Source organism: Adiantum capillus-veneris, chromosome 15 (assembly GCF_014529385.1).
Source record: "Adiantum capillus-veneris isolate H3 chromosome 15, ASM1452938v2, whole genome shotgun sequence".
NCBI classification, from domain to species: Eukaryota; Viridiplantae; Streptophyta; class Polypodiopsida; order Polypodiales; family Pteridaceae; genus Adiantum; species Adiantum capillus-veneris.
Genome location: NC_140945.1, coordinates 72,397,855 through 72,414,252, shown reverse-complemented (window position 1 = coordinate 72,414,252; position 16,398 = coordinate 72,397,855). Strand labels below are relative to the sequence as shown.

General features: G+C 44.4%; 1 protein-coding gene across 3 annotated transcripts in view; it reads left to right on the top strand.

Moving 5' to 3' along the window:
- The first annotated feature begins 2,439 nt into the window (after positions 1-2,439).
- LOC147440879 (potassium transporter 7-like) overlaps positions 2,440-16,398 on the top strand; it is a 49,906-nt gene continuing 35,947 nt past the window's right edge. Inside the window, exons 1-5 of one of the 3 annotated variants that reach the window (XM_086482692.1) lie at positions 2,440-2,586; positions 4,255-4,413; positions 4,986-5,220; positions 11,694-11,939; positions 12,027-12,077. In XM_086482692.1, coding sequence (XP_086338818.1) covers positions 4,375-4,413; positions 4,986-5,220; positions 11,694-11,939; positions 12,027-12,077 — 571 coding nt within the window. In that variant the 5' untranslated portion in view covers positions 2,440-2,586; positions 4,255-4,374. Of the gene's footprint in view, positions 2,587-2,886; positions 3,568-4,254; positions 4,414-4,985; positions 5,221-11,693; positions 11,940-12,026; positions 12,078-16,398 lie in introns of those variants that run through there. The other 2 variants (XM_086482691.1, XM_086482693.1) reach the window with 2 other exon arrangements.

The window sequence follows — 16,398 nt, the reverse complement described above, 5'->3', positions numbered from 1 at the left end:
TGGCAAAGGAAAATATGAGGCAATTTTCTACCACCGTCTTATGTGAACGCCAGGCGGCGGAAGAAGAAAGCGGAGGAGGCAAGTGTGGACAAAGGGGTGGGAGGTTTGGTTTAATGTGATTGGTGCCAACATGGCACTTTTTGCCAAGGTGGAGGGTTGGAAGAAAGAACTTCCGGGGGGGGGGGGGGGGGAGGGTTGAAACAAATCCCCTTTTTCTCTTCCACGATGTGGCACTCTCCATCTCACTTTTTCGTCGCCTTAGGCAAATGTTGGCCATGCCTAGGTGGCCGACTCTCATTTGCGAAGGAAAAAGGAAACGATGGCCTGCAGCTTTTGCCAGAGGGGCAGGCAAGAGAGCCCGGCCAACTTGTGAGGGAAACGGCCAGCTGCAAAAAGCGCGCGCGCGAAAGAAGCTTAGAGGTTTCGAGCTCTGCCAGTCAGCTTGAAATACGGACGCTCTACCACCTGGATACAGCCAGTTTGCTAGAGATCTTGGGCATTGTATACCTCATAGCCCAATGTGAATGCGTTTGCCTGGCCACCTTCCAAAAAGCGGTGTGGCCGCCTGCCCCAGTGTGACAGGGGCCTTATGTGAACAACAAGGTCCACAATGGCACTTTCTTGTTGGTTTATAAGCTTTTCCAATCCCTTCCACCACCTTATGTGAACCCAGCCTAAGACTTTTTCTCCTCTCTCTCTCTCTCTCACACACACACACACACACACACACACACACACACAACTTATTCAAGGGTCTCTCTTTCTTTTTGTTGAGTGTGCTGTTTAACCTAGTGGCATGCCAGTGGCTGACTTGGATGTCCCAGATATGAGAATTTGGCACAACTAGCACAACTTTTTTCATGCCATGATGAGAGTTAATTCTCAACCAATGGTCCCATGCACTAGACTCTCCTAGTCATGCTATAAGTGAAGTGCTTTCAAGTCCTTCCTTTCGCTTTGAGAGAGACATTCAAAGTTTCTCTCTCTCTCTCTCTCTCTCTCTCTCTCTCACACACACACACACACACACACACACACACACACACACACAAGCAACACACAACAACAACAACAACACATATTTTCCTCACTACACTTGGAAAACAAAAAGCAATATGCATGTGAAATGGCAAGGCCTTGGAACTTTGGAAGGCCAAAAATTCTCCCTCTTTTTTTCCAAAGAGGGTCAATCGATAGAATACATTAACCGCAAAAAGACTTACAAATGAGATTTACAACTGCTCTTGGGTTGTGTGCATCTCGGGTGGGGTGGTGGTCCCCCTATGGACACAAGACTTGGATTTTCTATGCATTGGTTATGGGCTTTCATCCAATAGAAGGCCAAAAAATTGTATTAGCCATGGGCTTCAAACCAAATAGAAGGCCAAAAATCCTCTTAACATATTATTGCATTCAAGTGATCCATCAAGACAGAGACATCATATCAACAAAACGAAGGGAAGACTCCGTTGCCTTCCAATTATATTCTTCCTTTCCACAACTCGTATTTGACAAACTGTTCATAATATGAAAGCAAAGCCTCGTGATTGACCTTCAAAACCAACAACCTCAAGCCTTTTGTTGCCTGCTTTCACAATAAACTAACATCTCCTTTGGATGCATTCCAACTTGTACTTCATTGAATTATCATTTCCTAATTATTGAGATCATTTATTGAATTCTTTGCAAGCATTTAGTTAACATCAACATCTCTTTTTGAAAGCTTTTAATTGTTGCATTCAACTATGCAAGTAATTATCAATTCTGATGTTGATCACATAAATTAATGGCTTCTTTCATCAATCAACATAGATGTTCTTTGTCTCATCAATTAGGAAATAGTTGCATGAACGGTTATACTAATCAAACCATTCAATAGTTTGCATGAATGGGATATATAGTAATTAAACCATTGTCATGAAATTTGTTTACGAGTAAAAACCCATCGGATAGATCGATCTCAGCGCCTCCTTTTGGATTGTAGTTTGCCGGGTAAATCGATTCGTCTCTTTGTCATTGTCTTTATAACATGTTACTTTTTCTTTTCACTCCGTTCAACATTGCATCCTCAATAATCAACCCTTTTATTGCTCATGTGCAAATTAGCTAGCTTTATGATAACCCATTCCCTTACCATAGTACCACTAACCGCATTCTTTTTTTCTCAGCACACAAGCACACAGGTAGTTTGATCTTTTTCCAAGCAACGTGGAAAATTATCAAAAACTATAGCTTGGTGTTCCATCATTAAAATCAAAGTACTCAGACAGCCTTTCTGTTACCCACCATGCGTTCCTAATGTCAAATAAAAATAAAAGCACTTCAATCACTCCGAGTGACCTGGCTTGTCCTACTCTAGGAGAGAGAGAGAGAGAGAGAGAGAGAGAACACACCGTTTGGCTCAATGAACAAAACCCACTTTCCTTAATCAAAGGAAAAAGCTACCCCATTCTTTAATCACAACTTAGAGAATGTGCAAGTAGAATCACTCTGTGTGAGAGGTGAAGGACCACGAGAGAGAGAGAGAGAGAGAGAGAGAGAGAGAGAGAGCCCAGGAAACTTTCAGCGAGAGAATGGATTTTAAAGGTGATGCTGGAAAACAGATATGCATTTGATACTTTGAACTGATTTTTGTACAATATCTGTGTTTTTGATTTTTGGCCTTTCTGGAAAACTCAAGCTTTTCCCCCCCCTCCAGTAAAACAGAAAATGGGTGTTTCGTTCTTCTTTGAAATTACTCTCGAACAAGCAAAATGGGTTGTTTCTTTTGTGAGAAAGAAGGGTTTTTTAAAGGGATAAAGAAGGGCGGGTTTATGCTTTTCTTCAAAGAAATACATAAAATATGGGGTTTGTGCATTACAGTTGAGATGAAGAGGTGGGAAGGTTGCATGCATGGAGCGTGTGAGCTTTGCTTTGAGGTTGCGGTTAGCAAAAGGGAAGCTTGAATAAGACAAAAAAGAGAGGGGCGGGGAAGGGCGGTAACTAGAAGGGGAGAGAAACGCATGCTCAGTGGCACACACACAGCTACACACAGATGTAATGTCCCAGGCGGCCCACAAAGCTCTCACACACGTCCTCAAGCTCAAAGCTCTATATACACGCACCCCCCCCCCCCCCCCCCCCCACACACACACACACAATACACAGATAAAGAGGTTTGATGATTTTACGAGCAGGAAAAAGAAGCGGGTTCTTCTTCTTCTTCCCTTCTTCCTCTCTCTCTCTCTCTCTCTCTCTCTCTCTCTCTCTCTTTAAGAGCATTTAGTTCAATTGTTGCTCTCCAGCCAAGACAATCACAAGAGGTGGGAAAACCCGCATTTTAGAACTCAAAATATACCCGAGTCTCATTTTGTGCTGCGCTGTACTGCAACAGCGGTAGTTACTTCGCCAAGAGAGGGTAGCAAAAGGCCAACCCGCCTCTCTTTTTCACGCTCTCAGAACATTGTCTTCAGCTCCAGCAAACGCATTTCGCAAAGAGACTGGCAGTTTATAAGAGGGTAGCTTCCATTTCTGCATCATTTTGCGTACTCAAGAGGGGACGAGGGCCAGCAATCGGACTGCACAAGGGCAAGTTTTTTTTTGGATACTCGCTTCATTTTTGGGTCAATTCCTCATGCTACAGGGTTGCCTTTGCCATGCACCGTGCTTATAGTCATGGGTTTCTGTGTTTACATTTGCTTCTTTTCTTAAATCTCAAATACTACCCGCAGCATTCATCTTTTCATATCATCTTAGTTCACAAGTACTGAATGTGATCGTCTTTAGCCAAGTCGTAATTGTTCATGCAGGCTCATAAAGACCTGCACTAGTGCACAAGCTGTTTCCCTGCATTAAAAATGACGCATAAGCAGGCTCATTAAGCACCTCCACTATCTCTACCTGTCCATCGTTCGTGATGAGATTGCTTGTCTATTAGCTCAAAGTGGTTTCCATTTCTGTACAGAACAATGATATTTTTTTGTTTATTAGCTCAAAGTGGTTTCAAATTTCTGTACATTTGAAGGCGGACGCTTGAATTTTATGGGCAATTTCTTTTTAAAGGGTAGTTCAATTTCTCTCTTCAACTGTGGTGCCCTCTTCCTGGTCAATAGGCTGTGGGTGTTTGTAGTATGTCGCAAGTGTGAATGGGGCCTTGTTAGTCACTCTTTGGGCAGCAATGAGGTTATGGTGGTGAATGATCATGAGACTTGGACTTTCTCTGTGTGTGCTACTTTATGGCCATGCTCACTAACAGAAACTTTTGGAATTATGCAGGTGCATTCTGTGTTTTTGAATAATTTATGAGTGTGCTTCGATTCGACTGATTTAAGTAAAAGGTCCTCACTCTTATTCGCATGCGGAATTTCTTCCTTAGTTCACTGCTGCTTGTTCCACATGGATCTTGAAGCTGGCCTTCAACCCAAGAGAGATGGGGTGAGTCTTTGCGCAACCTTATTGCAGTTTAGAAGGCGAATTGGCATTTGTCTTGTGTATGGAAGCTGTTCAATGCATACAGACTAGTGTATTCGGTACTGGCGTCCACTTGGCCCTGGTTTACAATTTTATCCACTCTCACAACTCCACACACACACTCAAAATATGCACTGAAATTAGATTATGTGCACACATATTCAAACCAATGTAGGAGGCTTGTCTGGACGTCCACTAGCCCTTGTCGACAACTTTGGTACAGTTTCCTTAGGCACATTATGAACTGATTTAACCTTTTATTGCGATCACTTATGCTTTATTAGTTTTAGTATTTGTTGATGTGAGCAGCATTGTCTTCGTATTTTTCTTTTTGTCATTGTTTTTGGGGTTTTAGTGGCTTTCAAAAGACATCATGATTTCTGCATTGTTGTTTCTATTTCGTGCAAAAAGTCTTATTTTTTTGGCAATTTAAAGATTTTAAAACAGAAAATATTAGGAGACATAGGTAATGAGATAGCTTTTTGCTGGCTGGATCCATTAAGTTTCCTCAACATAATTTCACTTGTGACATGCAGGGAACCTCCTGGAGAGTTTTGCTGACTCTTGCCTATCAAAGCTTTGGAGTTGTTTATGGAGATGTGAGCATTTCACCTTTGTATGTCTTCAAAAGCTCATTTGCAGGCATTGTAAAACTTTCCGAGGATGACGTAGAGATTCTTGGCATTACCTCTTTGATATTTTGGACCTTCACTTTGGTGCTAGTGATCAAATATGCCTGTTTTGTTCTCAGAGCAGATGATAATGGGGAAGGTACTTCTGTTTCCCTCATGAAAAGGTTTCTAAGGCTTTAAGTGCTCTATATATGGCACACAATGAAGCTGTTCTTTAAGTGTCTTCTGTGGTTCTTTCCATCCGGCAAGGTGAGAGATACAAATTCAACATTCTAGCAAAGGAAAGGCTCTAGCTTGAATTTGGAGTTGCTTTAAACTCCTTTGCAAGAATGCTTGAAAACGAGTCCCTCCTCTCTTTTTGAAGCCAGAAGACGTTTTTAGTCTCTGGCAGTGTCATAGGCAGTAGCAGGGCGTTAACCTGAATTTTGTGAAAAGGATACTTGAATATCCAGGTGGGGAAACAGATTTGGATGTAAAATTTGCTGCTTCGATGTCATGATTTTGATTGTAAGACAAAACAACTCAACAAAAATCAGACTTTATCTACATTCACAATTTAGTTAGCTCCTTTGACCAATGACCAAGGCTACCTGTGCCTAGGGTCATTAATGTAGAATTTTTCTTGAGTTTAAAGTCTTTTCTGGTTGGGTTTTCAAGGAAGAAGTTGCAGGGATTTTATTCAACAATTCTATCAACATCCTAATTGATTTAGGCGCCAATGACTTGAATTATGTGTACATGTTGACCCATTAGTTATTGAGACAATGCATAAACTCTTTGCATGTACTTGCTTCATCCATAAAAGAGGTTGAGACCATTCTAGTGAGTTTCATGATTTAGAACGTGTAAGTGATGGTACTACTCATGGTTTTTTGAGATACCAATCAAACATCAAACGCAGGTGAGCTTGAAAGGAAATGAGTGTGAGTCGGACCTTTCGGCCAAATCAGCCGCAGCCTTGAAATGATATTTTCATAATACCATAAGATTCAACTTTGCAGAGGAAGAATATTGACAACTTGAGAAGTAGAATGACAATGACATTGTGAAAGTCAACTTCTGAGGAATCGCGATCAATCATGTAAGCAAAATAACATTTTATCATCGATAAGTCCATGAAAGATGCTAAAAGAAGACCCGACAATGGGGATCTAGGAGGTTGGGACCTCAGGAAACCAAACAATGAAATGGACAAAGATAGCTGAAAATATGCATCATTTTCCAAAGATAGCTGAAAATAAGCATCGAGAAGTAGATGCAGGTACTAGTGAGTAGTGACTAGTGACTGGTGACTTGTGTGATTGGTGTGGACATTGGAGAAGAAAGTCAAGACACGACTCTACATTTTCATAATTTTCTCCTCGTTGCTCATCATCATCATCATCTGTCCATCAGCATCATGTTCATTCTCCTCCACATCATTGTCTTCATCGTGCTCATCCATAATACTGTGATCAAATGAACTGGTGCCAACAATTGCACTTGTGCTTGCTCTACCATGATCCACATGGCTTCATCATTCACTTTTGTTGCACATCACATCTTCTTCTTCTTCTGTTGCCTCTAGGGTTTAGGCCCCTCGGCTGGGATCTGCAGGTTGGCTAGGGTTAGGCTTGGGAAGTTCTAACCCGATCGGATCTTCAATGGCTTGACACGTCAGTAGTTTGTGACACCCCCCTTCTTGAAAGAAAAGTAATCGTCCATGATTACAGTTTATTTGCAAAACAACATAAGTTATGTAAGGTGCAGCGGAATGAATGTTTGCGCTTTGCTCAAGATGAGTGCTCCGAACTGTGCTCAAGGTTCCTTTTGTTCTTATGGAGGTAGAGCCTTCCGTTCTTAATGAGAGAATGTTATGATCACAAACAAAGTGAATGGACACTGTGCGTGCAAGTGTATGAGACCGACTCTTGAGAGATAGAGAGAGAAGAGAGATACGACACTTGAGACGTAAAACCCTCCTCCGAAGGCCCCACTCTCGTCGGCGAGAGTGGTCTACTTATGATTGCACAATCTGGTACAAATGGTATGCATGAGACTGATGCAAGTCTAGGCTATGTCGACGATGACGATGGTGATGAAGAAGTCAATTTAAGGGCTGAAATCTGCAATCTTTCTACTGCTGTCCAAAAACGCTATGGGCTGAAATTTGCGACTAGTCCAAAAACGCTGATTTGGGGGCTGTTTTCTGTGGGTCTTTGACGCTGAAAATCTGTAGGTTTAGGGCTGAAAACTAATGGTCTATCCGGGCTGAATCTGCTATTCCTTAGGGCTGAATCTGCTACTCTTGGAGGCCTGAATCTGCAACTACCTCATTGCTGAAAAACGTTGCAGTTGTAGCTCTTCAAAAACGCTAGGCATGTTGAGTTTCCAAAAACGCTAGGGAAGCTGGTCCAAAAACGCTAGCTGTTGGAGAAAACGCTGGGGTTGTTGAACTTCCAAAACGTTGGGCGTTGTGATCTGCTTGCGGGAGGATCTGATGCAAAAACGCCAATGCTGAGGCTCGCTTGGGCGATGATGCTTGACGCAAAACGCTGGGGATGCTTGTGGATGGCGATGGATTCTTGTTGGACAAAACGCTAGTGATGGTGTTCTTTGCTTGGAGGGAAACCACCAAGGCTTGGTCTTGCTGAGAAGTTGCCTGTTGAGCTTGGCTCCTGTTGCCTCTTCTGCCAAATAGTGCTAGCTCTAGTTTGCTTATATACAAACTTAGCAAAATTGTCCTACCTACTTTCCAACAAAAGTCACTTAAAAATAATAAGTGGAAAATGTCAAAAATAGGGAAAATAGGCTAAATGCACTGGAAAATTCCCCCGACTGATTTTGATGGATTCTGATGGGAATGCTTATGATCATGCTGTGTGCAACTAGAGGATATGCATCTACACTAAGTGTCTGGACATGCACGGTCTGCGAATAGACTCACAAAAGTGCCAGATCACTTCTAGATCTAGATTGACTGGACTGACGGAACCCTTGTCGTGCTGTAGCTTGTCCACGGACACATAGGGTTGGATGTGTCACGTGACAAGTTAGCTCAAAAATATCCGAGGGTCATTCTGAGGGACATTAGGTTTTCTCATTCTACATCGAAGTCCTTTATATTCCAGTGTAGCAAAATTAGCCATCACACTCAGACCGCGTTGATTTGGAATGGGTGTCTTGATGCACTAAAAATACATACCTAGGAATATTTAGTGGTTGGCACATCACAATGCAACACAATATACTTACATATGCATGTTACAAGACACATAAACATGTAGTCACTGATGAAACACCCCCCCCCCCCCCCCCTCCCCTTCCCACATGCAAATAACCATCCAGGTTCGGGCCATGAGCTGTTCAACTCCTCCCTCATGAGTCCTCCCACAAATAACTCTAAGAGGTCTAGGCCATAAGATATAGAGGCCTTTTACAACCAAAGACTCCCCAGACTGCAGCCTGCGTCGCTTAGAGGTGCAAAGAATAACCATTGCTTAAACCGTAAATAACCATCTAGGTCTGGGCCATGAGTAACAACATCACAAACATTCAATACTCCCCCCGTAAGTAGCCATTCAGGTCCGGGCCATGAGTAAAAACAACACTCAATCATTCAATACTCTCCCCTCGCAATTAACCACAAGGATCCGGGACACGAGTATGTGCAAACATTACCAAGCATCAATTTTCTTTTATACTCCTTCCGGGCGTAAATCACAAATCATTGAAATGAGTATCAAAACCAGAATCAAACAATTCTCAAATCGGCACCAAGACAGATTCAAAACTAATAACATCCATTACAAACAAATACCAAACAGAAGGGCACCACATGCCAATAGAAAAGAATAGACTCAACAGACTTTTAGCACTTTAAAACAATTGAACTGAAAGAGATTCAGGACACACGAGACACGGAGTGGTGGAGTTCCACCCCAAAAGAGCGAAGACCCCCAATAGAAAAGAACAGACTCAATAGACTTTTAGCACTTCAAAACAACTGAACTAAGAGAGATGCAGGACACATGAGACATGGACTGGCGGAGTTCCACCCCAAGAGAGCACTTGCCCCAAACCATGGCGCCCCTTTCGGTATTTCTTTATATTGCTTCATCTTAGTACAAAGGCGACACTTCTGCTCTGCATCTCCAGCCAGGAGCGTGCTAGAGAGTGAGCCTTCAGTTCGTATTAAAGGCCCTTGGCCATCTAAAAGGAGTTTCATCAAAAGCATCAAGCTCAAAAGCATGTGGTCTTCAAAAGTTGCCAGTGCATAATTTGGAAATCCCTACACTTGCCACGTTAGCAACCAACAACGCAAAATGCAGAACTGTCCGTCGAGTCTGCCACATCAGCAGCTCAACTCAAAAACCGTGTCGTCCTTAGTCCTGCCACGTCATCAGCTTCATACTCAAATAGTCTTTGTGTGTGTGTGGATCTTGCTTTATTTTATTATTGGCCCGATTGGACGGGATACCATAAGTTGGTAAAACTTTTAATAATTTGACCACTCGACGAGGAACTATAAGTTGGTGAGAACTTCTTCTTCTATTGCTTCTAGGGTTTAGGCCCCTTGGCCGGGCTATAGGTTGGCTAGGGTTAGGTTCGGAGAACCCTAACCCGGTCGGATCTTCAATGGCTTGACACGTCAACAGTTTGTGACATGTATCATAGTTTCCCGTTTGTTGCCGTCGGGCTCGCTTTGTAACAATTTATGTACTCGCCCTCATAATTGGCACCGTTTTGGTTAACCGTTAGTGTCCTCTCAAGGAATAGAAATCGCCCTCCTTTATTTGCACACGTGCACGCGCGTGCGCACGCGCACACACACACACACACACACACACAGAAATGAAATGAAATGTTATATTAACGTCTTCAAAAGGCCAAAATGACCTATGAGACCAATCAGTTACAAAATAGTGAATCTAATACCATGTCTGGGTACAAAAGAACTAGAAAAGAACTAGAAGTGGAACAAAATACTACTACTACTACTACAATCTAAAACTACGTGGGTGTAGCAGCTGATACAATAGGTACCCGGTAAACTGGATGTAACAGTGTGTGAAACAAAGATGGAAGAAATGGTGAGGATCCATCCTCATCTGCACTCTGGATGTCGAGAGAGTATGGCTCGAATCTTCTGTTGTAGTCTCCGTCGATGCTGTGTAGCTCCTCTCCTCAGTCGCGGTCGTCTGTATCTCTGTAGCTCCAATGCTCGGTCGATGAGAGTGCCAGTAGTGGTCGAATGAGTGTGGGACGAGCTCTGCAGTGGTGGCTGCTCCTCTGGCTGTCCCATATCTAGTGAAAAGAAATCTGTAATGTGTCTCTGGGACTGCCTCTCTCTAGCTCTCCCCAGTAAAGTGTCTCTATACCTGTGTAACTCAAGTAGATATAGTCCAAGACATCTCTGATCCTCATAATTCATGACCCTAGATAGAGGACCAAAACCCTCTCTGAATAAGCAGTGGAAACGCCCCCGTATCTCATAGAACACTGTGCAATGACATATGTAGTGCAACTCTGTCTCTGGCTCTCTCTGGCATAATCGGCATATCCTGCTGTCTGCTGGTATCCCTCTGAATCTACCAGTCTCAATCTCGAGCTGATGTGAGGATGTGCGTATCTGACCAATGGCACAACGCAAACCATGAGACATATGTGTGTCCATGTAGCTGGGTCGAATCACAAACCCATCTCCTGTGAGGTGGAGAAGATGCTCTCTATAGAAAGCCATCTTCGTGCTCAACTCCTGAGGCGGCTCTATCCATGTCCTCCTGGTGTCGAGCTGGGTCAGGTCCTGACGAATGAGTCTAGTGATCTCCACCCGTGTAAGAGACAGCGAGGGTGCCTGAAGAGAATACTGGAAAGGGGGCAACCTGTCCATGGTGAAGCCATGTGTCTGAAACCATGAAGTCATCTGTGCATACCAGCATGAAGTGTCCCCCTGTAGAGCTAACTGTCTGGAAGACTCAAGGGCCAGTCTAGCATATCTGTCTCTAGTAGTATCCCATAGGTTGTGCACAAAGGACACTGATCTGGTAAGCGCTTCAATCTCCATGGGGGGGGCAGCTAGCTCTGCTCGAATGATCGCGTGAGGTACGGAGGCCTTGGATCTAATCAATCGGGAGATCATAGATACCAAGGGCCTCTCCATACGTCTCCAACCATCCTGGCCTACAGAAGGTCCCCATACCTATACCCCATACATCATAGCTGAGGCTACTAAAGTATCAAAGAGCCATAACTTTGTCCGAGGTTCCTGGAACTGAACCTGCGAACACATCCTCTCCAAGCCTCCCAAGGCCGCATAAGCTCTGGTCAGTCTAGTCTCTGCTGCTCTCCCCAAAGAAAACCTCGGCCCAGTGAAGACTATCCCAAGGTAAGTGTATGCATCTGTATACTCCACAATCTCTTGACCATACGTGAAGGTCGGTGCCGATCTCCTGATCCACTGCGGTGTGGTGTTAAACACCATGACCTTGGTTTTACCAAGGTTTACAGACAATCCACTATCCTCTGCAAAACTGTGTAGAGAGAGAGAGAGAGAGAGAGAGAGAGAGAGAGAGAGAGAGAGAGAGAGAGGGAGAGAGAGAGATTTTTAATTGTATTAGTTGTTTTTTGAAGGTGGGACATTTGCACTATACTCATTGTTGTGTCGACATGCAAAGTTAAGTCACTTGCCAAACCTTCAAGGTGTGGATGAAGAGTTAACTACTTATAGATTGGAGTCCTTTTCAAAGGCAAAGCAAGGGCAAAGTTTGAAACCTTTTTTGGAGAAACATTCATACCTACACTCGGTGCTGCTCATTGTAGTGCTTGTAGGGACATGCATGGTCATTGGGGATGGTGTTTTGACTCCAACAATATCTGGTATTTCATTTTCTGTCATAATACAAGTATCATCTGAAAGCTTTTGTTAGTCATTGGTATTCATCTGTTACCTTTCATTTGTTGCAGTGCTATCTGCAGTCTCTGGTATAAGAGTGGCCGCGGAAAATCTCAATGAACGTGAGTAGCTATGATTTGAGGTTTGTGGGCTAACAGTAAAGCTATGCTTTGTTGTGATCTTGTTATATTTACATTACTCTGAAGTAAGTTGCATTTGAAGAGTCCCTTGATCATTTTCCATCTCTCTCTGTTTTTCAGAATTTTAATTATTAATAATCATTACAAATACTTCTTTGAACCAATCACAACAGCTGTATTAATGCTCAACTGACTGGCTTTGCTTCCACATAAAAGACTGACCATATGCCATAAAGATATTCGCTTGGAATGATTACCATATTAATCACACCATGACCCCTCGCAGTCTTTCCTTCACAATGTAAGTCATGACTAGTATGATTGGATGACCTCTTTGAGCAAAGAAAAGAAAGGCTGTCTTTTGTCCTGAGTCATTGGGTACCTGCAAAATGGCGGGCATGCCTGTCTAGTGATACTGGCTCTGAGCCTGTGAGTCTGCAAGTGAGCATGCAATGGATCAGCCGCAAAGCCTAAACTGTCAACAGGGGTCCAGAGCTTCACAAATGGCGGAGCAGTCCCTGCTATGCTGGTGCTTAACCAGAAAAAAAACTTTGTACTGCCCAAACGAGGCGAGTAAAAGTGGGCGAACGTGTGTATGTTATGTGTGTGTGCACGTGAGTGCTGCGAGTGACCTCTCTGCCCTTTGAAGCTCTTATGGTGTCCCAAAGCTGCAAGGTCACATCTGCGGCATTCACCAATAGGCAGCCCAATGACAACCGCTGCAGCCCACAAGAGGGCGAAAACTGAAGAAGCCAGCAGTTGCAAGGTGGCGAGAGCTGGCAATCCATACGGCACTTGCGTCAGGCTGAAAGGGGTGGACACATTGAATAAATCCCCCGTATGCTATTAGGCGCTGGGGGAGACACATTCGACCAGGGAGGGCAATAGGCTTATGCGAGGTCCTCGCAGGCTGCAGATTGCGATCAGGTTAAGATTGAGCATGCTATCTGTCTCTCTCTTTACAAAAATGGTGGGCTTGTACCCTTCATACTCCAAAGACGGAACAAAACAAGGCAGAAGCCAAATAACAAGATCTGACCGTCGTTGAAAAAACCCCTCAAGATCTCTAGGGTAAAGATACATGTAAATGGGTTTGAAATGGAACACAGGAAGTCACACATGTATATTTGATTTGTCTCATAGGCTGACTTCGGCCTCCTCTCCGGATTTACAGACTCCTATCCACTGAGGAGCCAGGACGACCTCTGGAGGAGCTTACTACTATACTGACACATACATTACATGATGAAGTAGCAGAGGCATACCCACACACACAGCATGAGCAGAGACGTCGTTCTTGGAGCATGCCTCAGACAGTGTTGTCAAGAAACGCGTTTCTTCACTCATGAAACGTACAAAATGTTTCAGAAACGTTTCTGTATGAGTTTGGACATTTCAAAGGTAAAGTCAAGGCTCGTAAGTTTTCGCACGTTAGGCTGTAGCGTTGATTTTTTTATTGTTTAAAAAAGTTTTGTATTCTGTTTTGTGTCGCCCAATATGTTGTATTCAGAAAATGAGGATGAGGAGGAGGAGGTGGGGGAGGAAGAGGAGAATACAGTTGATCTTGTTTGATTTGTTGCTCGTAGAGCTCATGTTACATGTAAACCTTGAAGCCTCTTTTTCTTTGTTTCGGTCATGAAATCCTCAATGTCAAGAATGTAGCTTCTATCTTGCTTCTAATGATGAAAGTTAGTCCTATTCTCCATCTTTTTCATGTCTAATTGCAAGGTAATGCTTAAAACATAGATCTCAGCTTATACCATTTAAACTTACGTACATTTCTTTAGTTTGCACGAAACTTCTGTTTTGGCGTTTCTTTCTCGGACGAAACCGTTTCGAAACTTTGAAACTCGTTTCAAATAAAACATTTCAAAAGTCCGTGGCAACTATGGCCTCAGAACAACTGGTATGATGAGGAATGCCGTCAGACTAGAGCTAGACTTCAGAGGGAAGTGCTTTTGGGGGACATCACACACAGACAATCACAGATTGACTTCCGACGCCTAGTGCGGCAGAAGAAGAGGGCATTTTTGGCTCGACTAGAGCAGGATCTATACCAGCTATTCTTGAGTCAGGACTCGCGTGAGGCATGGAGGCTCTTTCATGAGCACCCCCCCCCCCCCCCCCCCCGGGGCATTACCTCTACAGAGACCTGGGGTCAGTACGCATCATCTTTGTACACAGTTTTGGACAGCAGCCCGTTCCCGACCCCCCGATCCATGCCCACGTACATGTGCTTTTTTCACCGCTGAGATGGTGATTCGTGAAGAAGGCCATTGACAGGATGAGGACTGGGAGAGCAAACGATCATGATGGCTTAGTGGCTGAGCATTTCATGCATGCCAGAGATCTACTAGCATAGCTTCTAGCAGTTATGTTTAACCGTGCTATGTATGAGGGCTTGCCTGATACTTGGAGCCTATCTATGATGGTACCTATCTTCAAGTCAGGAGACCCTATGGAGTTTGGAAATTATCGCACTATAATGATTGGACACACATTGGCACGGTTGTACGCATCCATTCTTGAGCAACAGCTGAGTAGATGGGCAGAGAGGGAGGGAATGCGTGCTGTTGGGTAGGCAGGGTTCAGGAGAGGTTTTTCTACTCTTGACCATATCTTGACACTCAGGGCCATCATTGAGGAGGGCAAATCCCGTGGGAGACGGATCTATTGTAGCTTTGTGGACTTCTGCAAAGCATTTGATACAGTACCCAAAGCTAGATTGATGCGCAGATTACAGGAGATGGGAGTACCCGTGGAGCTCATTTGGGGGATCATGGCAGTGTACAGATTAGTAGTAGGGCATGTACGCACCTTTGAGGTTCTATCTACACCGGTTCACTCCACTATTGGGGTGAAGCAGGGATGTCCGCTCTCTCCTACTCTATTTGGTATGTATGTGGATGAGGTTTCTCACTACATTGAGAGAGATGGTGATAGAGGTGCACCGTTGGTAGGGACATAGCGGAAGTGTGTTGATCTCCAACTCTCCGGAGGGGATGCAACGTCACTTGGATGCTTTGCATAGGTTTGTCAACCTTGGTAAAACCAAGGTCATGGTATTTAATACCATCCCACACTTGATTAGGAGGTCAGCGCCCGCTTCACATATGGCCAGGAGACAGTGGAATATACAGATGCTTACACTTACCTTGGAGTGGTTTTTAGTGGACCAGCATTTTCTTTGAGGAGAGCAGCAGAGACTAGATTGACCAGAGCCCATTCGGCATTGGGGAGACTGGAGAGGATGTGTTCACAGGTTCAGTTTCAGGAGCCTCGAACGAAGCTCTAGCTTTCTGACACTTTGGTGGCTTCTGTATTGCTCTATGGAGCTGAGATATGGGGGCCTTCATTGGATCATCATGGGAGAACAGGTCGTACTGATGGATGGGGGGACATGGAGAAGCCTGTGGTCTCCATGATCTCGCGGCTCATTAGAGCCAAGGCTTCAATACCACGTGCCATTATTCGAGCAGAGCTAGCTGCCCCCCACTAGCAGTTGAGGCGCTCACTAGATCTGTTTCCTTCATACACCGCTTGTGGGAACTTCCCAGAGACAGATACGCCCACCTTGCACTTGAGTCCTCTCAACAATTAGCCAGGCAGAGAGACAGCATGTTGGTATGGGGAGATGACGTCATGGTTCAAGGCACATGGATTCAATATAGACAGATTGCCCCCCTTCCAGACTATTACACAGTCCGAGACCACCAAGCTCATCCGCCAGGACCTGATTTAGCTAGACACCAGGAGGACATGGGTACAGCCAGCATAAGAGCTGGGCACGAAGATGGCTTTTTACAGAGAGCATCTTCTCCAGCTTGCGGCGGACGGTTTTGTGACGAGGCCCATATACATGGACACCCATTTGTCTCATGGGATACGGTGTGCTATTGGCCAGATACGCACACACCAGCTGCGGATCGAGATTGGGAGATATAGCGGAGTGCCAGCAGAGAGGCCAGGACATGCACCCTGTGTGACATGGAGCTTGAGACAGACTTACACTACACATGCCACTGCCCCATCTACTACGAGATACGATGCCGCTTCCACTGCTTGTTCAGAGAGGGCTTTGGACCATTCTCCAGAGTCGTGAGGTACGAGGATCAAAGATGCCTTGGTTTGTTTTTGCTCTAGCTGCGCAGACACAGAGAGAGCCTGATGAGAGGAGAGGCTAGCCAGTCTCAGAGACACATCACAGACTTCTTTAGAGCAGACACTGGACACCTAGAGGAGCTACTACCACAGCAGATCTTGTCGCCTCACACCAGAGGTACACTGATTGTTCGAGCGACTG